A 24,472-nucleotide genomic window follows, 5' to 3' on the forward strand; every position below is an offset into this window, starting at 1 on the left:
TCAATTTCCAATTTATGTCTGAATATGTGTGTTTCGAAAAGAAGGGAAAAATAAACTGACTTTTTAGAGGAGCAAATGAACAAACAAAAAATATCCTATGCTTGAAAGTTCCTAGATTTCCTGTTTTTGTTTTCGTTTTTTCCCCACTCAAACTAAACTCACACCGAATGCAGCGTGGATGTAAATAAGTTTTAGTAACTTTGACTTAAAAAAAAACACGAGAGGTGGGAGTTTCGCCTTTAAGAGTTAAGAAACTTGAAACCTTGTTTGCGCAACAATCAGTGCAGCTCACAGCCGCCAAAGTGTCTAGACTAGCACATGATGGTAGTCAGCCAATGGCTCCACCGCTCTCCTCGGGGGCCCCGTGTGTGTGCGTCTGTGTGCGTTTGTGTGTGTTTGTCTGTGAGCGTGCGTGTGTGTGTGTGTGTGAGGAAGCGGGGGGGAGAGAAAAAGAAAAAGAGCGAGAAACGGAGGAAGAAAAGGGATCTGGGCTGCAGTTTGGTTGAGATCTGAGCAGAGGAGCAGGAGCGCTATTCAGCCCCGGATTGATCCTCTTCATGTAGTTTCAGCTCGCATGGATATTTTGTTGGGATTTTAAAGAGGACAGAAAAAGAAAACCCCGAAGAAGTGCACTGACATCTCAAGAAGACGGCGAGGATCCTGACTTTTCTGGTGCATTTTCTTGGGATTAAAATCGCATCGAAGTGCCTCATGCCCTACGTGCCGGTGTAAGAAAGTAGATCTGAAGCTTGTTTAAAAGTCGGAAACTGTTTCAGGCTGCAAGTTTGCCGTCTCGGTTGCGAAGGCTGCTTTGGATTATGTTACTGAGCGTATTATGTTTTTATGCATTCTACTTTTTGTACTCGTTCGTAACAAACACATAAACAGTCCATTCCGCAGCGATCCTGGACAATCAGCCACAGTTTGAGCCGCTTCGCTTTATTTACAGTGTGATCGGTTAAATGAAAAATGAAAGCCTTCTGATCGGAATGCTGCAGTGCATTTATTGCGCGGTTTTGTTGTAGATGCAACAAAATATCCTTCAGTCTAATGTTGCGGTTTTGCCACCAATGCTCGTCAGTTGGCTGTGCATGCTTTGCACGGCATTTCACCGTCATTAATGTTTTGCAACGACCGGAGAAGTGTGTGTAACATTAGGATATCCGTACAAGAATAATAATAAAAAAAAAACCTTATAGATTTTCAAGTTGTCGTATGTTCAGGACGAAACGCTCAGGTCTTGTGCGGCGACTCTGGAGAAGCCGTTTGATCCCAGATAAAGAAGGGGAAGATGGAAATGGCAAAACTAGTGAGGGCTGTAGGGACGATCTGTTCGGCAACAACCCAGAGAAAATTCCCAAAACGGAGTTCAGACCGATGACCCCTAGCGGGTCTCTTGTAGGGGACATAGGGGGTGTGTGCCCCGTGGAGGGCAGCGGCTTGGGGGTCACCTCGGACCAAGATGGGGGAGCGGTGTGCGTCCCGGAGCAGGGGAGCCCCCGCTCCTTGCAGGACAGTGAATGCAGGACAGTGACGTGCTGCTTATTCAAAGACCGGGACCACTCCGTGCTTAGGGGTCCAGAGACGGCTCAGGGTACCAGGGATCCGGGGTCGTGTCACTTCGTGCTGCGGAGCCTCGGACCGGGGGACGGCGGCTCTCCCGAGGCGCAGGAGGCGATGCCACGCACGGTGTTAGAGCAGGAACTGAAGGCGGCCACATACTCGCTTTTAAAGAGGCTAAAAGAAAAGGCGCTGGATACCTTACTAGAGGCCGTGGAGTCCAGAGGAGGGATGCCGAGCGACTGTGTTATGATTTCCCGGACAGAGCTGAGGTTGGGCGGCCATGTGGCATCCCCACAGCTGCTCGTGTGTAAACTGTACCGCTGGTCTGACCTCCAGCACTCGGCCCAGCTCAAACCGCTCTGTGAGTGTAAGAGCTTTGGGGCCCTGGACAGTCCTACAGTATGCTGCAACCCCTATCACTACAGCCGGCTCTGTGGGCCAGGTAAGGTCCTCTGACATACACTGTCTTTATGTTGTACCTCACAGGCCTGCACAGATAAACACTGGACACCTGGGTGTATAGTTTTATCAAACTTTCTTGTCCTAAACTGCAGTTCTTTACTGGTTTTCACTGAGGATGCATCTTTACTTCTACATATCCATCTGATCTGTAAACATGCAAGCAAGTCCTGCAGAAACAGTCCAACAATTTGTCTTATTTGGTCCTTTTGCATCCCAGATTTTACCCCATGATTACAAAGTGAAAGATCGTATTTACATTTGCAAGGCAGAAATCAGCTTTCCTTGATCGTAAAACTGCAAGGGTTCTTGAAATATGCTCTGAAAATCTTTGGTGTTTTCTCTGATGTTGTTTGGCTTACTTTGATACACAGAAGTGGAAGAAGGCAGATCGTTTGATTAAATAGTTAATGATTACCAAAGTCATCCTTATTGGAAGGTGAACAATAATTATGTGTCTTTGAGCAAGGGATATGGACTGAAAACAAATATAAGATAGCTTCCTGTTATTTTGACGATACCTTGAGTAAGTTATCAATATTTGTCGGGGAAAAAACATGCAAAATATTCCATCAGTTTAATATTTTTGTCATTTTCTGTCATTTTAGTGTCCTAGGTGGTAGTATTTGAATAGTTTTATGCTACCAGAGCATCACTCACACTGGCCTGCAACATCTGGACCTTTGGAGTGTGTTTGGACTGTGGCCCTTCCAGTGCCTCCATGTATTCCCTAATAATATACAGTACATGACAGCTTTAGTGTGTCTGCGTATGTCACTGCCTTCAGTGTGATTGTCAGTACAGACGTTTTCAGCTCTTCCCGCTGTTTGAAGTCCCTGCCAACAGTGTATGGCATGTATTTGTTTAGACTCATTCAGAGGTTTGGACTTGCTGTCATATGTCAGTTTAGTTGGTGTGTGGTAGAGGATTGAGCTTTATTTCCACAATCAATGAGCTATCTATGGCAGAACCTCCCTGACCTATATTAAACAGATTAAATTCTGGCAGGGGGTAGGCCTGTGATTTGGAAAACCTTAAACGCTGGGCCAATCGACCCCGCTGACCCAATGACAACGCCTGGTATCATGTGTAAAGATGCAAGCGTCAGTATTTCTGTCTCCTCACTGGCACAGGAGGTGGATTTTCCATAACATCCATGTTTACTAGAGCCAACTGGCTGTGACAAGCACTTCAAAGTCATAAGTCCAGTAATATCAGAATTCACACCGAGCAAATGTGGGAAACTGATGTGGATTTGGCCGTCTTGTCATAGCACACTGTCCGAATTGATCAGAACTGATTATATAAAGCTCCACATTTACTGACAAGCTGTGGCATTTATTGGTTTAAGTAGAATGTGTTTGATAGGAGGACATTTGTTTCATCTGCTGAAGTCGATGTGAGGTTATGTTAAGTACGTTTCTTCTCACTAAAACTACCAAGATGAATTGTAAGGAGAGGGAGAGAGGCACATACCCCATATTGGGACTAAGGCTCGTAGTAGACATAGCTCACATGCGCTCATGCGTGGCCCGATAGAGCTGGTATTTCTTTCACGCTATTCAAGAAGGTGGGCTTTGAATCAAGACCTTAATCGCTGGTTTTGACAGTGTTTGTAATTGGGAATGTAAGAAATATAGAAGAAAAACAATCAGTACATGGAATAGATTTGAATTTAAAAACAGTTCTTTTCTTTGTAAAACACAGTTGAAAACATTCTCAACAACTATTTACATCTACTGCTAATCATAATAAAATGCTGCTATATGTTTTACATGAGCGTTTTTAAAGGTTAAAACAATATCTAATGTGAGGCAGAGAGCTTGGATTGAAGTGCACAAAAACTTTTCCCTTTTATTTTGCCAGGCATTATGCTATTCGAATGAGATCAGTTTCAAGTTGCGCTTTAAAAGCCCTTTTGTCCTGAGGAGGTCCCCTCATGCTATTTAGGTGAAGGAGTGGTGATAATATACAGTTTGCATACTACTGGCGCCAGACTGACTAGCTGTGTATCTGAGTGACTGAGTTCAGATCCTGGCAATTACTGCCGCCACTCTTAAAGGACCCGCTGCTATTATGCTTTTCTCCTTCCCATTTTCCCTGTAGGCGAGGTCACTGAGCTCACAAAGTTTTCTTTCCTTTGTGCTTTCCTTCTTGTGCAAGTTATTTTCCTCATTTCTTCTCCTTTTATTGGATAAAAACAAGGTCCTGGAACACAATGAAGTTAAAAAGCAGAGATTTACTTGTATTTATTAAACTACTAACTAAAAGTTATTGTTAGTCTGTGGTCATTGTCACAACTGCTGCCGTTAAATAATATGTGCTTAAATAACAGAGACAAATGAAACAAATGCTTTCTATTGGCTTTATTAGCTTTTTAACTAGCTTGTGAACTAAATGATTAGATTTTGCAGTGCAGACACAAAGCTGTAAGAGCTGAGATGTAGTCTGCTGTCTCCTCTGAAATGGAACTGCTGAGTTATGTGTTTGAGCTTCTATTGTAGCTTTAATTTGGATGTATATGTGTGACATTTTAATTTTTGCTTTTATTAAACACTTTGATCATATTACATGTGGAAAATTCTGTGTAAAATACAGAATACAAGATATCTCACAATTCTCAGCTGGTTAACATTTACATCTGTCAGAAGCTTTCACCTTCTTAGCATAGCTTTCTTTCTTACATTATGTTAAGTCTTTGAATCCAGACATTGTTTAATAAATGTCAGATTGCTCTAAGACCTGAAATAGTTCATTCAAATTGTATTTACACATGACTGACTTACGCTGAAGAACTTGGGTGTCTCTCAAGCAGAGACTCGGTTTCACCCTTCTTGCTTTCCTTTATTAAGTTATTGACGTTATTGTTTTGTGTTACAGAGTCACCCCCACCCCCTTATTCGAGGCTTTCCCCTAATGAAGAACACAAGCCACTGGGTAAGTGACAAACACACAAATGTACTTTGAAACTTGCTCTCTATGTCATCCTCAGTTATTGATCTGGATACTGCGATTAATATTTGCTTTTCTTTGTTGTGAATTGTCCAATATAACTTGATTCATTTTTTTTTTTTCAATTATCATACCTAAAAAATGTTCAAAGCCTTTAAATGGCAAATTGCACAGTCAGTCTTTTGCTTTTGTTTGGTCTTCTTGAACAGGAGGAACATAAATATAATAATGTGAAGAATTTTAATGGCTATAATTGGGCACCGTGACTGACAATGTACATGGTAGCTTTGAGATGAGACCAAGGCCGGCATGTGGCATAATGTCAGCATGCCAGCTAGAGCCAGTGCAGATAGTAATGTGTGGGTAGTACAGGTGCATTTGAAATTATTCAGCCCTGCTCAGTTTGCACGTGTTTGCACGCTAAGCATTTTCCGATGATCTAGAATTTGACTTGAATCATATAGCCAAATCAAGACTATGACTATGAAACATAATCTCCCTGATGATACCTATGTAATTAATCAGCCTTCTCTATTATTGTTCTTGTTTAATCACTGACTAGTACTTAAGGCTGCTAAATCATTGCAAAATGCAGTTAATCTTCAATAATGATGCTGAGTATTCTGCGGCTGTGAGACACGTAAACCCCACCTATGCAGGTGTTCAAGCTCAGTAGCAAACATGGAAGAGGTAAACAAGCTGTCTGAAACGCTAATAGAAGAAATGATTTCATCATAGCACACAGACAAAGGTTTAAAAGATAGTGCCAAGACACTTAAAGTTCCAACAGACAAGTTTACAACTCATGGTACTGAAACTTTCAAGGATGTGGTAGAAAAAAGCAAATCAGACATTTGAGAACAGCAGCTGAGGAAAACCTATGTGTTATTTTCGAAGACTTTCAGGAGGACGCAATGAAAGCAGAACAAAAGTATCCGTAGAGACTATAAGAGGAACACAAAGCAAGCAAGATCTGCAGGGCTAGAAACTTTGCCGCACTCATATCTTGACACAAAGAAGCACACAAAAGTTGAACTTGCATATACAAGAAAAATGTGAACAGCCTTATAAATTCTGGATGCGTATCATGATGAAACTAAAGTGGAACCGTTGGATCCGCAGTATATCTGATGTAAGAAACACAACAAAGAGAAGGAACTATTGAACCTGACCTCTTTGAAATACCTGTAATAATGTTGAATAAAGATGTGATACCTTCAGTGCTGAATTGGACCCTGGTAATCACTGGACTCTACAACAAGACAATGATCCCAAGCAGATGTCCAAGTCAGCCAAAGCTGCTCCTGGAACGTCCTTCAGTGGCTGCCTCAGCCATGGATTCAAATCGAACTGAACATCTTTGTTGGGATTTAAAAAAAGCTGTGGCAGCACAGAAATCAAATATTAGTGAGCTGAAAGATTTTGCACATGAGGAATAGGATAAAATTCCCTGAGACAGTTGTCAGGAGGTTGTGAGACTACCACAAACTCATGTAAGATGTAAAAATAAGAAATAACGCCATAACTGACTTTGGAGGTTGAATTTTAATTATTTTTTTTTTTTTTTAAATCTTTAGTTCTATCAGGCTCTCAAAATCACTCTACTAGTCTGTATTAAACTTTATTTGACTGAACGTTAGTGGATATATTTAATTAAACTCAATTTACATTACTAGAATGTCTTGCAGGTACAGGGATTTGAATATATTCTGTTGCAAGTGTAGTTGACACGTTATTCGCTATGGCATAAAACTGCTGTGTTAATTGCTTTGAATTTGATATATGAGAATAAAACAAATGTTGGAGTGAAGAAGTTCTATAGATAGCCTCTCTGATGACCTGATGATCAGTAAGAGTGCGACGCAGCCATTGTCACTGTTAGTACATGAGGAATTAATTTCTGTTTTGTCCCCCACAGATCTGTCAGACTCCACATTGTCTTACACTGAAACTGAGGCAGCCAGCTCACCAAACATCACACCAGGGGAATTTTCAGGTGGGTGTTGTTTTTACAACTGTCACAAGTCTCCAAATAAGGAGCTCTGAAATTTAGAAAAGAAGGATTACTGCAAGGTTACCATTTCATAGGAGCTGGTCTGTAAATACTGAAGTGCCTTGTGAAACAAAAGGTTCTCTTTCTTGGAGAACTTGAAATTTTGGAAAAGTAGTTGGTTTTTCAGACTTTGTTGGCACTTTGGGAATACTGGATGACTTTGGATGGTCAGATGCTGTCTTTGTGGTTGGATACAGCGCAAATAGAAGTGAGTACAGGTGCTAATCATTTAGTGATATTTGTCAAATGCTAAATTTCAGCTGTGTATCTTTCTGGACTTGTGGTGTATGTGTGAGCAGCTGTTTGAAGTAGTAATGGTGGTATAGCGGCACATTAGCTAGCACCAGCACCTTCAACTCTGAGTGGAATTGACAGTTTTGAGTAATAAAGACCTACATTAATTTGTAATTAAGATATAAATGTTTTCCATGCAGATGTATTTGCACTTGCTTATGTTTAGATATTTACGTCTAAGCATAAAGCATCTAATCAGAATAATTCCATCTGTGAATCATGGCAATAAATCCCAGAGCTCTGAGTGTTGCGTCGCCCTGTCTTTCTGGCTTTGAAATGGTTAATTTAAGCCCAGATGGAAAAAAACAAAAGGAGTGTACTTTAACAACAGTTCAGTGCTGTTCTCTGCATAGAAGTTGAGGGTATGACAGCAGTTTCAGTTTTAAGCTGTACTTTATTCTTTCTCATTAAGAACCATTACAAACAGTCCAAGCTTTAAAGATAAAGGTTTCATTGTGAGCGGTGCAGAGGTTCAGTGGGGCGTGTGCACTGGCTTCAGAGCTGGTCTCCCCTCCTCTGTTTTTCTTTCAGAAATATTTGAGTGGGATCAAACTGTAATAAGATCCAAGCTTGCTCCGAAACACACACAAGCGCACATAGTTGTCCACATGCATGTGCGCAGACACTCACACATACAACTCTATCTAGCCTGGCTGTAAGTGGGCTGCAGGGAGGGGTGGGTTCACGGAAATGGACTTGCTCCTGTGAATGGGGCCACACCAAAGGAGGTGAGTAGAAACAGTCCTGTCCTCTGATTTGAAGTGAAACACTCCTTTCTCGTGGCATATAGTGAACATGCCTCCCCCTTCATGCTAGAGCCACAGCCAGCATGCACAGCGTCATGTGGACAGGGAGTCTGAGCCCTCATTTTGGGCCTTGCAGGGAACAGCATTTCCTGTTCAAGGGTCTGCCATGGCTCAAAGGCCTGGACACTGAGAAGTTGACATGGCTACCTGGTAGTGAAGTATTCAGTCAGCAAAGGCCCCCTCCTCCCCAGCACACAGGCTGTCACCACCTCAGCATGGCCTGGCGACACTCCCTGAGTCAACAAATGAGGGGCTTGTCAGAGCGCGCACCACAATTCCTCAGAGACTCTGGTGAGGGAGGATCTAGACATGCTAGGCTTTGGTTTCTTCCATCTGTATTGCTGTTTGTACAGGCCGGGCTGGATCACTCTGCATTGAGTGAGACACACTCAGCGGATTGGACTTGGGGAGAAAGAATGACCAGCGCTCTAGAGGGTGTTTTCTGTTCTATGGGCTCATTTGTGCAGCAAGTTTGTTTCTGAAGTTGGATTTGGTGCATGATGGTTCTTCAGTTGATTGAAACTATTAGCATCTTGTCAGCGATGCAGACTCACCAACAGGAATTTGCTCTTGTTCAAAGCATGTACCTTCATAAGACCAAGTGCCTGAAGGCCTACTTAGTGTAGTTCTGCTTTAACAGGCCTGAAATGCATATTGTCAAGTTATCCTGTGTTGAACATGCTGCTGACCTGGAGATGACTTTCCCTGTGAATCCCCCTCCAGCTTAGGTAGGGAGAGTGTCTGTGTGTAACCAGAGTATATATGGGATCCAGACTCCACCCCTCATGCAGGAACAAGTAAACCTCTTAAAAGCAAGTCTGGGGGGCACTGAGTGGGTGGGGTGTTAGTCAAATAATCAACTGCAGTTTGTAGCCCAAGGCTACAGAAATACCCACTGAACATTCTTCTGCATCACACAATGGCAGAGAAACTGATCGCAACTGTTTGGCGTGCTAGATAAGCTTGCTCTACCACTTTTCAGAATATATTCAGTAGAATTTGAATAGGAGTTGTGCTTCTGCTTCAGACTACTTCGTGCCTTATTAATATGGGATATCCCATTAAATCAATACACTGTGTTTTGAAGTTAATGGTAGAGTTACATTTAAGTGCAGATACATTTATCGGATCCCCCTCACTCATTCTTGCAGTTGTTTAACATGTTAAAATATTCTTAGTCATGCATTCTTGAAGAGCTTCCCACATGTATATTGTATAAGTGTCTATATTGTATAATATCTTGTGTAATATTCATACCTTATGATCCTATGTGGTCACAGACATTTGGACCATTTCTAGCTATTTATTTAGGTGTGATTTTCTCACAATGTTAGGCAGCCTGTGATGTCAGTTTACATCATGAGTGGGCCTAGCTTTAAAGTCTGTACCCTTGGTAGTAAACTCAATAGGGGTCAACCAATTATCAGCCTGGCCGATTATCAAATCCAATTTTCGGTATTTTTTCAATTATAAATACATTTCAAGATGCACTACTTTGCTTCTGATGTAGCTGCCTTTTCAATCTGTGGTCACCACTCTCAAGCAATCTGATTAATTACACATTGTGGATAAAAGCCTATCAACACTAAAGGATAAATATTGAAAAAATCTCTTTTTGATTAAAACATTACTTATGTAAAACAGAAATTTAAAAAAGTATTTCAGTGAAGTTTTCTGTTTGAGTTTGCGCTCTTCTACATTTTGACAAGAATACATTTTTACTGCACCAGCACCAAACGGTGGTTATCACCATCAGTCGACCCCTAATATCCTTGCACTGTGTGTGAGTAAATGTGCCTTTGCTGGTGCTGCCCTCCCAGTCTGCCTGCACACCCGTTTCCTCACTGCCTGGGCTGCAACGTGTGGACATCAGAAAGAAGCCCTTTGAAGCAGGTCTCATTGCTTCCTGTATGACTGTCTGTGGGGGTGTTTCTACACATTGACTTTATTATGTCAGTCACATTGTCTCTGACATTGGGGGCTCTTTATGTTTGTCACTGCTTCATTATAATGCTGTTCTGGCCAGCTTTAAATGTGAGGAGGCAAGCCAAGATGGAAAGATTTTTTGCGCTATTAAGGATTGTGCTGGCTGGAGATGTATTTTTTCAGAGTAGTACAGCATGTGTTGGTTACCATATTATCAACATTTATGTACTATGAATGATGCAGAACTTCCCTCTGGTTTAGACTTTTTAAGACCATGGCTCCACTCTGCCTACATTTATCAGCCACTAGAGGTTGTGTCCTCAATCAACCCAGTGGAGTCAGCCTAACGCTTTGTGTACACGCCTGTGTTGGTGTGAGTTGGATGGGCTCCTTCACATTTGTTGGGTCAGGTGACCAGAGGACAAGCAGAGTTGCTTGAGTCACTGAGCTTTTTTTTAAATTTGCAAATGAAGGGAAGTTGAACGAGAGCAGCGGAAAGATTGAAAGTTGCTAGACGTGGATTACACAGAGTGCTGTAGCGCTTACTGGAGGAAAGAGGGCATCAGCAGGTAGTCTGTGTTCCCACACAGCAATCATACATCGCTCTTCTCTGTCTGCCTGCCTGTCTCTGCTGGAAAGACCAGCGCTGTCTCTCTGGATGTCTCGTCTGCAGACAGTCACTGTGTCAGGTCCACTCTAGTATTGACTCATTCTTCCAGGCAGAACAAGGTATTTGTTAGATAGATGGGAAAGGCCTCGTGTAAATCAGAATACTGAGGGAATTTACAGTGTACAATTCACAGGTACTGGGACTCTGACTAGGCACTTGTAAAGCTTTTATTTATATATTTTTAAGTCTATGTTTCTTCCTTAGTGGCCCAGTGTTAGTCGGGGTGCATACTGACATACATTCACACACAAGAGCTAAGCAAATTAAATTGTGCAGTCAATACTAATCACAGCTTGCCTGTCTGTGTCAGGAAGAGGCGAGCGCCAAGCATCAAACCACCCCCTCTGTCTGTGTCAGAGACAGTGGAAATGCATGGAATAATTAGACAGTCTAATCAAGGCATGTGATGCTCCTCTTGATTAAAGCAGATTAGACTGGACACATACTTGTTGATCTGACTTTGAAGGCATGTGATTCCACTTCTGCTAGGATTTAATTAAAACACACATCTGAAAAGATTTGGGATTGATTGCCTCTCTAAAAGTTTCTGTAATGTCACATTGTGTTTTATATTATGTTTTCTGGTACATTTGATCATCTATTCATTTCATTGCAATGGGCTCAGATGGTTCTTTTTCTTTGGTGAGCTTATATATAATCACGAATGACAAATAGTAGGTGTACCCATATGAACACTAATAGCTGTCATCCTACATTTCTATCTTTTGTGCACTGTGTGAATACACAGTATATAATTCCCGCTGCACAGGCCTCCAGCGTTCTTGATGCAGCAGCAGTACTCTGACACTCAGACAGAAGCATGTTCTGATGGAGCTGCATCAGCATGTTAGCTATGTCCCCCTCCCACCTTGAGGCATGAGCCCCTTCCTCCATTCTGCAGACCCCAGAGTGATGCAGCCTGGACTCATCTCCCCCTGCAGCCTGGCACATGGCCTCAGGTTTCCACCGCAGCCCTGAGCCTTCCCAGTGCCTGGCCGCCCACACTCCCTCAGGAGCCCGAATGCTCCAGGATACGGGATGTGGAAATAATGTGACTCGAGTGCTTCCACCCTGCCTCCCGAAATCAGGTTTTGCGGATTGTTTATTTGAGGGGAAGGAGGCCTCAGACAAACATCCTGTTTTAAAAAGCTGCCTGGGTTTTGTAGCAGCGCAGAGCGGTGAATTGCCCCTTTGACAGCGGGGGGAGACTGAGGAATGTTGAAGAGAAGGCCAGCATCTCAGGGGACGTGAGGGGGCTCTCCTCACCCGTTTGTCATGTCCAGTTTGCAAAGTCTGTTTTAAGCTGGGGGAGGAGGATTGTAGCGATACATCCTGAAGGGTCTTGTGCTCTATTCTCTGTGTAGTGGTGTAGGGCCTGTACCCACAGTCCTCGTCTCAAGTATCCGTTCCTGTCCTGGGAGGCTGGCTTCCGTTTCCCCTTACGTAACACACATACACATAGAAAAAAGAGCCATTGATAAGAGCGATAAGGCCATTTTTCATTTTCCCTTTCTCAGCATTGTTGGACTGTGGTGTGTCACAAATCTGCTTTCAACTTTTTCTGGCTTGAGTTATGACATTGAAGATTCTCAGCAGAGTCCTCCAGAGTCTGCACGGCCAACTGCTTCATGAATATAAGCTTTGGTATTGTTTATGGAGGGGTGTTGCATGGTTGTAGTTGTGTAGATGATATAATTGCAATGTGGTTTGTTTCTCTTCTGTGTACAACGAGGTCATCTGGCCCTTAGATTAATATCTTTTACATTTTGTTCTAGGTTTTTGAATTGTAAAGTCCATAAGATGAGAGGCAAGCTAAGATTTACAACATTTCTAGCAAGCCTCAGGCTCATAGTAAATACATTTTCCCTGTGTTGGCTTTCTGTGTTATACAGCAAAAATATGAATTTGAAGAAGGCACTTTTTTGTCATCTTGAATTTCCAAAAAGATGGAAAGATGTCATTCTGTTGAGTTTTTTTTTTTTTTTTTTTGCCTTGATTGGTTCTAAGAGTGATTTTGAGTCAGATCTGCCACCACAGGTCCTGGATGTGGTGAGGTAATGTGACCTCTCCGTGCAGAGTGACAGCCATGCTAATCTAAAGCAGTCCTTGGAGAGGCCTGAAACCCCTTACATGTCAACAGAAACTAGCCTGCTGAGCTTAGTATTTATCTGTCTCCCTTTGGCAAGCCAGTGTGGTGCCAGTGCTGCTGGGTGTTTGACTAACTTCTGAAGGGCTCACAGATAAAGATAAATCTACAGCCTCGTACACAACTGCGAGTCTAAGCTCACAGTGCTGTGCTTGTCATTCGACTTAGAGTGCACTGTGCTCAGTTGGGAAAAGGTGGACTGTGTTTCATTTTAGGGCTTACCACACAGAGAGCAAGTACAGTCAGTAGAAATAACAGGAGGTGTGCTCAGGTGTGCTATAATTTTTGCCCCATATTCTACCTTAGCAAACAAAGTGAGTGAGCTAATCTTGACGTGTGCTCAGGGAGGGCTGCTGTTGCCATCTTCACTCCCTTCACACCGCAGCACAGCACCAGCCTCCACCAATAGGGCCATTCATTCAGCCCAGGGCACAGGGTTACAGCAACAAATAAAGAGCGTGCAATGCCATTAAAAATGTAAGGAATGTCCAACTGTTAGTTTAGCATTTTAATGTGCCTCCTCTCAAAGCTGAGAGGGGGAACAATACTCCATTTGAGCTGGCCTGTGTAAATGTGCTAGCCTAGCATCGCTTGGCATAGAGGAGTGAAGGAGGTGCCAGTTGTGGATGCTGTTTTTATTTTCTGACCATTTTACCCACAATTATAAATCCAGACACTGGCCTTGGCCAGCTATGATTTAGGCCTGTGGCCTGATTGCTAGCGAAAATAGATTCAGGATTTTTTCCCTTCCTCCCCAGAGGAGCATTGACAGTTGTGCCTGAACCTATGGCTGTCAGTATTTTTAAAACTCAGAATAGCCAGTGCATTCTTTGAGCCTCCAGAATGCTGTGTGTGGATTAACTGTAGGGGCCCATGTCATTCGACATCTCTACACAAGCCTTTTACAGCTGGAGGGAAAGGATAGAAGCTCATTGTTGATGAACTGTAAACTCCTACTGTATCAAAGCCTTGTCATTTTTCTCTTTATTGTAGTGTTGTGATTTTCTTCCTCTTTTCTTATCTTGAATGTGATCTCCTAAAGCTTTATCTTCATTCCACTCCCTTGTCCTAACACGGGGACAAGTATCATCTACATAATTTGGAGCCTTTGATTTTGTTCCTGAAAGCTGATACCTTTTAAATGTTACTAGAAAACCGTTATTCAAGTACAACTTTGATAAAGTAAACAGTAATCGGGGATCAAGTTTTTGCAAGTAGTAGTTATAACAAGTTGTAAACATGCTTATGTGAAAAATCTCATTGATTGTGTTCCACAGGGGAAACGATATTTACTTTTGTCATGTGTGTTCTTATCTTTTATTTGTGTGCATTTCTAAAGTCTTGGCGGTGTGGCTCAGTACGTGCAGTCAGGCTGTCGCATTTCAGGGTACGGTTTAGATTAGAGGTCTGGCTGTAGCTTCCCCCTCTTCCCCTCTCTGTGACTGCCAACACATAATTTACTTAATGAAATCCTGCCATTCCCTTTAGCTTCGAGATTTTTTGCAGATGTTGACAGGGAAGGACTTTGTGAATTATTGGAAATGTTCACTCCTGCATTTTTAATGAATGTCTTGCTTGTTGTGAACGGGCTGACTTGTCGAAGATGGGGGAAACAGTTGTCTGTGTTTGGGGAGCTGGTGTCTGGATGCCCGCGGTGGAGCAGTGTGGGTTACAGCCGAGCAAGTGTTGTGATTGAAACAGAAACTCTGGTGCCGCATTATCCTGACAGAACACATTCTTCTCACGGACTCTGATCCACTGGGCCAATCAATAGAAAACCATTGTTTGAACGGTAACTCTGTCCATCATAGCTGCTCCACCTCCCAGCCCCGTGGAAACCAAATACCTGCCTTTCGCCTTAAATTAGTCAGACTAATATAACTCGTAATAATAGAGTTCCTTGTTATTGTTCATTTGAAACCAAGCCTTCAGCATAGCTCGAGAATATACGCTAACTAAAGTCTGTTTCCTCCCTCAACGTAGGGTCTTGCTTTTCCCAGAAGAAAAGTGTGTCAAATCTGAAGAAAAATGCTAAATTAAATATTAGTTTACGAGTCTGCATGTAAAAGTTTCAAACCACCCAAACTTGCTGACTTGACATGTGATTTGGTGACAATTCACCAAACAAAAGTCCTTAAGGAAGAGGAAGAAAGCAACCTTCTTGCTGCCCTCCTCACCCCCCACAGTCCTAACCAGAGTAGGAAGTTAGGAGGCACAGTGAGGGGAGGGGTTCAGGAATGTGCAGGGTCTCCTCTACTCAAACGCTCCAGCCTACTTGGCTCAAACCTCCCTCACACACCAGCAAACAAACACACACACACACACAACACTCCAAAAGATAGGTTGTATGAGGAGGTGAAAGAGCGCAGCCACCCAGCAGGATGTTCACTGGGTGTTTTGCTTTCGATGCTCTCTCAGACTCTGCCGGCCTTTAAGGCTGCCTGTAGATATGACATATTCACAAACATCCCCCGCAGTTTTCACAGAACTTTTACATGCCCTGGAAGGCTCTTGTAGGCCTCACTTGGATCGCCACCATCACTTGTGCTCTATGTTTCTGACACATTGCAGAGCTGAAGCTTTGGAGGAGGTTCGGAGGAAATGAGCAGCACATTTTCTTCCCCTGCAAAAAAATAAAATAGAGCCTTCTCCCTCAAAGCGGCAGCGTCAACGCGCCCAGACGGATCCTTCACATTAGCCTCCTTAGCTTCCTGTGCTTTTTACACCCTCTGTTGTTTATTGATTTAATTTATGGATTCTGTTAGTTATCTGCTACCAAGGGTACAGCACTTTTCCTCCCTCATGGGGTCATCCCGAAACAGAAACAGGGAAAGTGAGGAGGAAGTGGATGACAATGTAAAGCATTCCCATTGTGACCAGCAAGGCCTGGTGACTGGATTCAGTTTCTTGGGCCTCACAGTGTTTTCTCCCAGCATATATCTCTGTCTCTGCATCTCTTGTGCTCTCTCAGCACAGAAAGGCCATACCTCAGGGAGAAAAATCCATAGACATGTAAGAGCAGCTCCAGTTAGCGCGTCTGTCTGATAAAGCCGACTTTGATGGCAGTGATAGTCCAGACGCCAGCCTAAATGTGGCCTGCTCAGGGGTTATAGTCAGCCTGTGGGAGCCATTGTCTACAGAATTAAAGCCATACCATACTCTGAACGGGAGGAGGGGGAGGCCTTTGCTTTAGTTCCACTTTGCTGTTTGGGTGTAAAACAAAGTTAAATCAAACAAATGGTAGGAGCTCAGGGTGAGGGGAGGCAGCAGTGGACCAAAAAAAAGAATTGATTTGAAATTTTCACACATACAACCACAGTTTACATACACGGTCCTCAAATCCCCGCACCTCCAGCCCCCAAGCCCAGAGCCTATCAGTTCATTGGTCGAGTCTAATAGCTGGAGGGGAATCTAATCCTTGGCATAGGATGAGAGACTCCTGCTCTCCTCCCCTCGACTGCGCTGCGTAGAGACTGGCAACAGTGTTTTTCTTCTTTTTTTTCCCCCCTCCTCGGCAAAGTTTTGGGGGAATGAGTGCGTCTTTGCTCCCCGCTCTGGATTAGGAGAGATGAAGTATAATGGGGGTGGCTCCGGAGCTTGGTGGGTAGATGTTAGCACGGAGGGGAAGCTGTTGTTTGTCTGCCTGTCCCTGACACTCGGCCTCCCATTCATCTCACTCCAAGGCTGCAGAGCTGTGTTTACCCCGGGGCAGCTCTTTTCTGCTTCTCCCGCTGCCCTTTTCCCCCCCTTCCTTTTCATGCTGTCTTTAAAAGCATTACTGGATGATCATCAAGGATTGCCATTGAAACTTTCAAGCCTTCATTTTTGTGTACTTAACAGTAATTATCCAGATTCGCCCTCAAGTGCAGGGAACTTGTAACGGGGCGATCTGCTTTTTTTTTTTTTCTCAAAGTAAACCTTTGGAAGAGGCTTGGGTACATTGTGTTCAATGTTGCTGTATTTAAAGACAGTGTAAACAGCATGTTGGTCCTCTGTTATAACCATCTATATAATAAAGACCCATTTGTTTTGGCCATCCTCCCATATTATATGTAGCTGTGGAATGTAACTTAGCACAATTATTCAATACGTGTACTGCTACTCTCCCACATTCATAGAACATCTTTACTTACTAGTTGCTTAAAAACACAAGGAGCTTATCAAATATACACTGTTCTAAACTGTAATAATATAATAGTCTAACAACCGCAGGGGCCAATTTTTTCGATTATTGTTATGTTTTGCTGATGATACTTCTGTAATTTTACCACAGTGACATTTCCATTCCAAGGTTTTTCTTGTAATATCGTGTTTTTATATTTAGTTTGGCTACTGTTTTTTTTTCTCCACCACCGATTATCTTCATGCTCTGTCATTTTTCAAAGAGAATAATAATGTTTTAACTGGACCACTTGCAGCTGACGTTTTAATCCTTTCTGCAGAAATGTGTGCATGTGTCACTGTTTGCCATCTAAGTTCCAACAAACTGATATAAATCTGCGTTTGTTGACAGATCTAATGTCCTGCTTTTGATACTCCAAATCCGTCCAATCAGTGAGGCCACAGGGAAACTGAAAAATCAACATTTTCTCACCGTTTCCATGGAGCTCGTGTAGTGTTGTGGAAATCAAACTCTGACCACCAAATTCTCGATCTTGGAACAGCGCTTGTTAAATACCTCTGTTTACTGTGTGATTGTGCTCGTATATGAAGTACATGGAGTTACGGGCATTCAAGGCTACTTTGAAACAACTAAAATGTGTGGGTTTGTTGCATTTTGAGTGTTTTAATCTGCATATATGGATGCTTAAAGGAAAGCCTTTTTTTTTTTTTAAATTCTCAAACATATTTCCAGTTGACTGTGGAAACTTTTATTGTCCAAATACTTGCTACAGATTTATGTATCTCGACTGTTCTTATACCAACACTGTGAGTCTGGTTGTGTAAGGCGTTAGAGTTCATTAACTCCTTCATGTGCTCAGATCTTTGCCTCAGGCTGAAGGAACAGGAAGTGTAGCGTCCGTACTGTGGCGGCGTCCGCTGACTCTGAGACTGACACTAAGAGGAGAGGCTTTTGAGAATAAAATAACAATAATAACATGCGCTACTATTCTAATGGGTAAACGGAGCTGTTAAAAGGTGGCAGGGTTAAATGGATGCAGAGCACCAGTAATTGCTCCCAGCCGTCATGGCTCCACCCTGAGCAGATCCTGTGAAAGGCCCAACATGGAGTCTAAGAGAGTTGGGTGTCCATGTTGTGGTCAGAAGGGAGGAAGACACACGCCCTCCCTTCACCGCCTCATGTCTGAACTTTAAGGTTTGGTCTGAGCCTTGGGCTGTTTTGTATCTGCATCAGTTTATGGTCATATACTACTAATTAAACTGACTTCATACTCTCTTATATCAGTTCGGGAAATGCAGATAAACATTTACAGAACATCCAAATACGGGTGTGGAGTACGGAAAGCTAAACATCTTCAGCTTGATGCTGTAGCATCGGTGGCAGCAGTGAAAGCTGCTAAGCTAATAGAGCTGAAAGTCCTGCTGTTGGCGTATGTTGTTTTTTTTTTTCACAAAAACAGCATTTTGTAATTTAGTCGGCTTAATGTAGACAAGCTCTCAGCCCAAAAGGCCTAAATTCATGGTAAAAACACAAACATGCTCGCTGATTTTCTTCCCAATCCAAATAGACATATGTGCGCAAAGGCACACGTAGACACTAAATACAACACAGAAACAGGAAAAGGCCTGGCTCTTGTGCTCATTGTCTTCCGCCAGGCTCAGACTTAACATTAAATACATTTCTAACCTTTGTCCCGCTCTCTCCTCTTCCTGGTCCTCACAGCCTCACTGGCTAGCTTTGTTTCAGTCTATGTGTGAAAAGTAGATACTATTGACCAAATTGTTTTTGCTTTATTCTTTTCATCCAAAAAGGAGGAGACGGTAGCCATTTGGTCTTTTGTGTTTCTGTGCAGTTTCAAAGTGAGTTTACCTTGATGTGTGGGCTCCATTTGATTTGAGACAATAGAGGGCCATAAACGAGTTGGGACTGAGTTCTTTGTGTGGCCGAGCCGTGCTGCAGTAAAAGCTGAGCTCAGAGTGGAGGAGCTGGAGTGTGGAATTCACTAATGGCACATGCATGTTGGGGCCCCTGAAGAGAGGGGGTCATTTCAGCCATCAGTGTGTGCGCAAACACACAGAGAGCCTGTCTGCAGCTTCCCCCCACCTCCACACATCCCCACTCACTCTTTTCCTCCCCTTCCACAGCACAGAGAGCCTTGAACCAGCAGGCGTTTCATCTGTGCAAGTCTGGTCAACGTTTTTGCTAATCTTTGTATAAACTTTACTAGTGTGGGTCACTCAGCAGAAAGGTTTAGTTGGGTGGGAGGTGAACAAGGCATTTTGTTGCTGCGTGGATCTGCGATGCTCCACCTTAAAGGCGTTTGTTAATGGGGCGGGCGGTCATTAAGCCCTGAGAGCAGAGAGACTGAAAGGAATGGGGCCACAGGCCCAGGCTTTAAATCCTCTGTGCCAATAGACTCTCTGAAGCAAAATAATGGCATCACTCTGTGTGTGAGTTAATGGGAGCTGATAGCATGAAGGCTAGGGGGTCAGCAGGTCATGGGCTTGTGCTAAGTTGTCAGGGAGCTGAATGCCGTCCCTGGGCCCACAGCAGGGGGAAGAGCTGGGGGGAGGGGGAGGAGGACCCCCTGCCTGGCCCTCTCCCCTCACCCCCTCTCCTGTGGAATGTGAGGAAGATGAGGGAAGAGGAGAAAGGGGCTCCCTCATTCTCCAGGAGGAAAGGGTGAAGAGACGGATGTGAGATCATGGAACCTTCAGCATGTTTTATTCTTTTTCTTCCACGTCTCCGTCCTCCGTCCTCCCTTCGTCCCACAGCTTTTATGAGCAGCGTACATGTAGGACAGCGAGGAGCAGAGCGCACTGAAACAGCTTCTGAAAGTAGTCAGTGTGTGTTTGTGTGTGTGTGTCTTTGGTATGGTGAAGATCGAAGTCTACCTTGGGAGCCATAACTCACTTTGGAGTGCTGAGGGCTGTCACTGAAAAGAGTTCACAGACTGCAGCCATGAAAACTGAATTAAGAAGCTGATTTACTGGACAGAGATGTTCAGGAATGAAATGCCATCTTTGTTCCACTATAAACAAAAAAAAAGTTAATAAAACATGTGTCTGCAAAACATATACTTTTCAGAAAGTTGTGACTAGACTTTGAATCCAGCCCCTATTGAACATATTGTACCTGCAAGGACTTATTTTCCTATTTTAAGTGGGCGCATATGTAATCTTTATTTCATTTTAGTAAACAGGATCTGTTTTGAAAGTGTATGTGTGACTAGGAGTGAGTGCCTCTGCTGGGTGGTCAGTGTTTAATCATGACAGCGCCCTCTGGAGGCAGAGAGGGGGTGTACAGGTCTTCAGATGGACTGACCTCACTACACCCTCCACTCCCAGGATATGTATAGTAGCGTGTGTGTGTGTGTGTGTGTGCGTGCGTGCGTGCGTGCGTGCGTGCGTGCGTGCGTGCGTGCGTGCGTGCGTGCGTGTTGGACAGACATGCATGCAATGGTATTTATACAAGGCTTAGATTTCAATACAGTGCCTCTTTCAGTATTTATAGTGTAGCCATCTGCTCTGAACAATAAAAAGAGATAGTTAATCCCTTAAAACTCAAACCTTCCTTTTTACTATTGCTGTTTACTTTTGTTTATCGTTTTGTTTAATGGCCGTTTCTTCCATCTCTTCTAGATGCCAGTATGTCACCTGATGCCCCTAAGCAGAGCCACTGGTGTAACGTGGCGTACTGGGAGCACCGCACACGTGTGGGTCGCCTCTACACAGTGTATGAGCACTCCGTCAGCATCTTCTATGATCTACCTCAGGGCACGGGCTTCTGCCTGGGCCAGCTCAACCTGGAACACCGTAGCAGCACCGTTCAGCGTACACGAGGCAAAATCGGCTACGGTATCCTCCTCAGCAAAGAGCTGGACGGCGTTTGGGCGTACAACCGCAGCGAGCACCCCATATTTGTCAACTCCCCCACTCTGGACGTGCCGAACAGCAGAACTCTGGTGGTGCGTAAGGTGATGCCGGGCTACTCCATCAAGGTGTTTGACTATGAGCGCTCATGCCTCCTGAGGCACACCACGGAGGCCGACCTCCTGGATGGACCCTATGACCCCAACAGTGTGCGCATCAGCTTTGCTAAGGGTTGGGGCCCCTGCTACTCAAGACAGTTCATCACCTCCTGCCCCTGCTGGCTGGAGATCCTCCTCAACAACCACAGATAACACAGACGGACCCCACAAACTATCCCAAATATCATCTACCTAGATTTAATATAAAGTTTTATATATTATATGAAATATATATTATACTTGTAAATACGGAGTCATTTTTACAATGTAATTATTTATGTATGGTGCAATGTGTATATGGACAAGAGGAAAAAAACGGAAAATGCACTTTGGCTTATATATATTATATATATATATAAATATATATAAAAATAAAGAATCTTTCAATACCAACTTGAGAAATTATACAGCAAAATTAGGATGAGCCTGGATTTGGTGTATAGTTTTCATATACTATTAATATCCAGACAAAAAGCTAACACCATTCACACATTGATAATAAAGTATTCGCATAATGATTCTCTTTGTTTGGTCTGTATCATTAGCACACATTCAGTGTTTCTCTTTATTTATTTTTACTGTATCTTGACATCAGTATCCTCAACCCTGCTCTTCCTGTCTGACCACAGATTGGGGTATACTGCCACATATTGTACTAACATGTTATATATGTAATTGTGTGGTATTTACCGTTTAAACCAGGGGCTGGGAGACTCTTTTCACTGTCAATCTGGGAGCAGATGGTAAAATTCAGGCCGTATTTTGCTCGCTCAGCTTTTCCGTTAACAAAATGATCAGAACTGTCATGTGGCAGTTTATTCTGAATGGTTGTTGTGAGGAGAACTGTGGTATCTGCTTTAGTTTCAGCACTGAGGCGTTTATTAAACGACTCCACAGACAACTGATGATATTTATATTGCAGTAGCATCTACAGTATTCGGTTCATAACTAGAATTTTAGACTAGCTAGCTCAACTAAACCAGATGTCCTTGAGGTCCTAAGGAGCCCCGGTAATGACGGCTGAGAGGAGATGGTGTAGTGGAGAGGACAGCGTGGGAGGAAATGATGAAACTCGGTCGCAGCAACGCTACGCTAGTCCTTCCAAAGGTGATCCCACTTCAGCACATCATCGATGCCTCATGGTCTCAGCTCGTCTCACAATGGACGTTGTTGTAACTGACCAGGGATGCAGCACCCTGAAACCACCACAGTGATACTGGAATGTATGCAGAGAAACCAAGAAGTTTTACAAGCCTACTGGAATCTTAAAAACTACAGCCAAGCTGGATGTGGTTTAGCTGGCTTCCTTCATAATTGCTGGTATTGGGTTGTCAGGTTGGCGGTGATGGTAGCGAGAGGGGGGGAGGTGCAGAGGTCTCTGCCAACATTCAGCAATAGAGGCATTCAGTGACACTCTGATTCTGGTTTAATGAGCACTGAACTGTGCAGTTACAAGGATGTGTGTGTGTGTTTGTAAGTGGGTTCTTTGAGACATCAGAACTGTTTGATGGGCTTTTTGAAGTTTGTGAATAACGTGCTTCGAGCAGAGACAGTGAGAAGAGCTGCTTTCAGTTTGTCATATTTTCTGTTGAGAATTCTGCTGCCCGATCGTGTGCTGCTGAGCGCTGCGTCTCCGTCCTTCACCTCCTCCATAAAGACTCAGACAGCCTCCTTCAGGCCTGCTGTCTGTCTGGAGCCAAGACTGTGCAGAGTTCAAACAGCAGAGAGGAGTGGCTCCACTCCGCCTCTGTCTCTGCCTCTGCCTCTGCTCTCTTCCCTACAACTGGGGGCCATTATCCTGCTCCTTTGTGTCTCTGTTATGGGAAAAGGGCCCACATCACCACTGGAGAGGAACTGGCAGACAATTATATGGGGTGGCGAGGAGCTAAGACACATAGTGAGCAGATTACACAAGCCACCACAGAGCGTATGAGAGGGGGCCTAATTAGACAGGGCTGGGGAAAGGCCAAGCGACAATACACATCTACTGTGGCTGCATCTCTGGGAAGGCGCCTGCTCTGCTCCACTCCAGAGCTGGAATAGTTGTGGCAGGAGGACTGTAACTCTGGGGAAGATGGAGGGGAGAGAGGAAAAGCCATGCAAGCAGCTTTGTGTGCTCCACGAACTCAGGAATGGTATTGATTATCAGGCCGCAGCCCTCAACCGTTTTCTGGAGAAGTCTGTCGTCCCCAAAAAACGAGACGCCATTTTGTTCCACTGTTACACCGAGCTGTCGTTGCAGCATTAGAGTTGGATGTTAGAGTGAAGACAACGCAGCAGTCTACCTTTTCACAGCAACACGCTACATGTGGGCATCCGAACAATTGTGTTTCGGTGCACGTTGTGAGTTTTGTGCTGCTTTTTAAAGCTCTGAATTTCGAAACCCTGTTATTATGGCTTCTGTCCTACCAAAGCCTCAGTACATTCCTCAGACTGTAGATTCTTGTCTGTAAGCGTTTCTGGTTCTCCATGTTCCCAATTGGAAACAAAGGAGGTCTGCTAATTACAATTAGGTCACAGGATTCCCCAGTTCTTTCCTAAAGGTGAGCACACCTGCGAGAACATCGCCTGGTTCAAACTGAGTACAAATGAATAGCGAGGTGGAATATTCTGTAGGTGTTCCCCTAACAGATGAGAGAGTTAAAACAGACATAAAAGTCAGTTTAAAAAAGTTAGTAGGTCATTTGAGCCGGGCAGATGTGGGAATACCGCAGCTTGCTACTACTGCTGATGACCCCGTCCTGCACATCTGGCCCCAGTAAAAGCAGAGTGAGGTAATAGCACCTTTTGAAACGCAGAGAGATTACACAGAGCGCCTCAAACACTTCCTGCTCTCTGTCTCTCATGTGCCGCGGCCCACGGAAGTCTTCTCACCTTGGCTGAGGGTGTTAATTACGGCTCCTTGCAGCTGCCATGCTCGCCACTTACTGGGCGTGCTGACACATGCGAGCGCGCAGGGGATCCACGCTCTCAGAGGGGATTATGGGCTAGCACGCAGGGCAACATGGGAGAGGGAGACTTTTGCTTTTGGATATTTTTCCACCTTAATCGGCTGAATGAGAAGTGGCGTGTCGCTGCTCACACACGTCTGTCCTCCACAGGTGCGTGTCGTGCGTCTCCAGCCGTCACGTGCATTTTTAAAACACTTAACGTTTACCGTGTCGCTTCCACCGTGCCGTTTTTGTTCGCATCTCCCGAATGACAAACCGTGATTCTGCTACTGTGCTGCAGGCCTCTGACCGAGCCTGGAATAGACCATTGAGTAAGCGTTTAGGTGGTTTTTCAGAAGCCAAAAGCAGCCCGGTCCTGATGCTCTTCTGCAGATCCCACCCTCCCTTCAGTAATTACAGGGTGCACAGGGGCCTCTCTGACGTACGAAAAGGATTTATTTTAGTGAGTTTCCACAGAGGTTAAAAGAATGCCACAGTGTGAGCACACGCACACAGACAC

The 24,472-nt window shown here is 44.0% G+C and overlaps 1 protein-coding gene across 1 annotated transcript; it reads left to right on the forward strand.

Annotated features, from left to right (window-relative positions):
* The first annotated feature begins 409 nt into the window (after positions 1–409).
* smad6b (SMAD family member 6b) lies at positions 410–21,540 on the forward strand. The gene is made up of 4 exons (XM_023277213.3): positions 410–2,005; positions 4,903–4,959; positions 6,893–6,970; positions 20,634–21,540. Exons 1-4 carry the CDS (start codon positions 1,216–1,218, stop codon positions 21,173–21,175), a joined length of 1,467 nt encoding a protein of 488 aa, XP_023132981.2. The 5' UTR covers positions 410–1,215; the 3' UTR covers positions 21,176–21,540.
* The last annotated feature ends 2,932 nt before the right edge of the window (positions 21,541–24,472 follow it).

Source organism: Amphiprion ocellaris, chromosome 3, assembly GCF_022539595.1.
Source record: "Amphiprion ocellaris isolate individual 3 ecotype Okinawa chromosome 3, ASM2253959v1, whole genome shotgun sequence".
Lineage (NCBI taxonomy): Eukaryota > Metazoa > Chordata > Actinopteri > Pomacentridae > Amphiprion > Amphiprion ocellaris.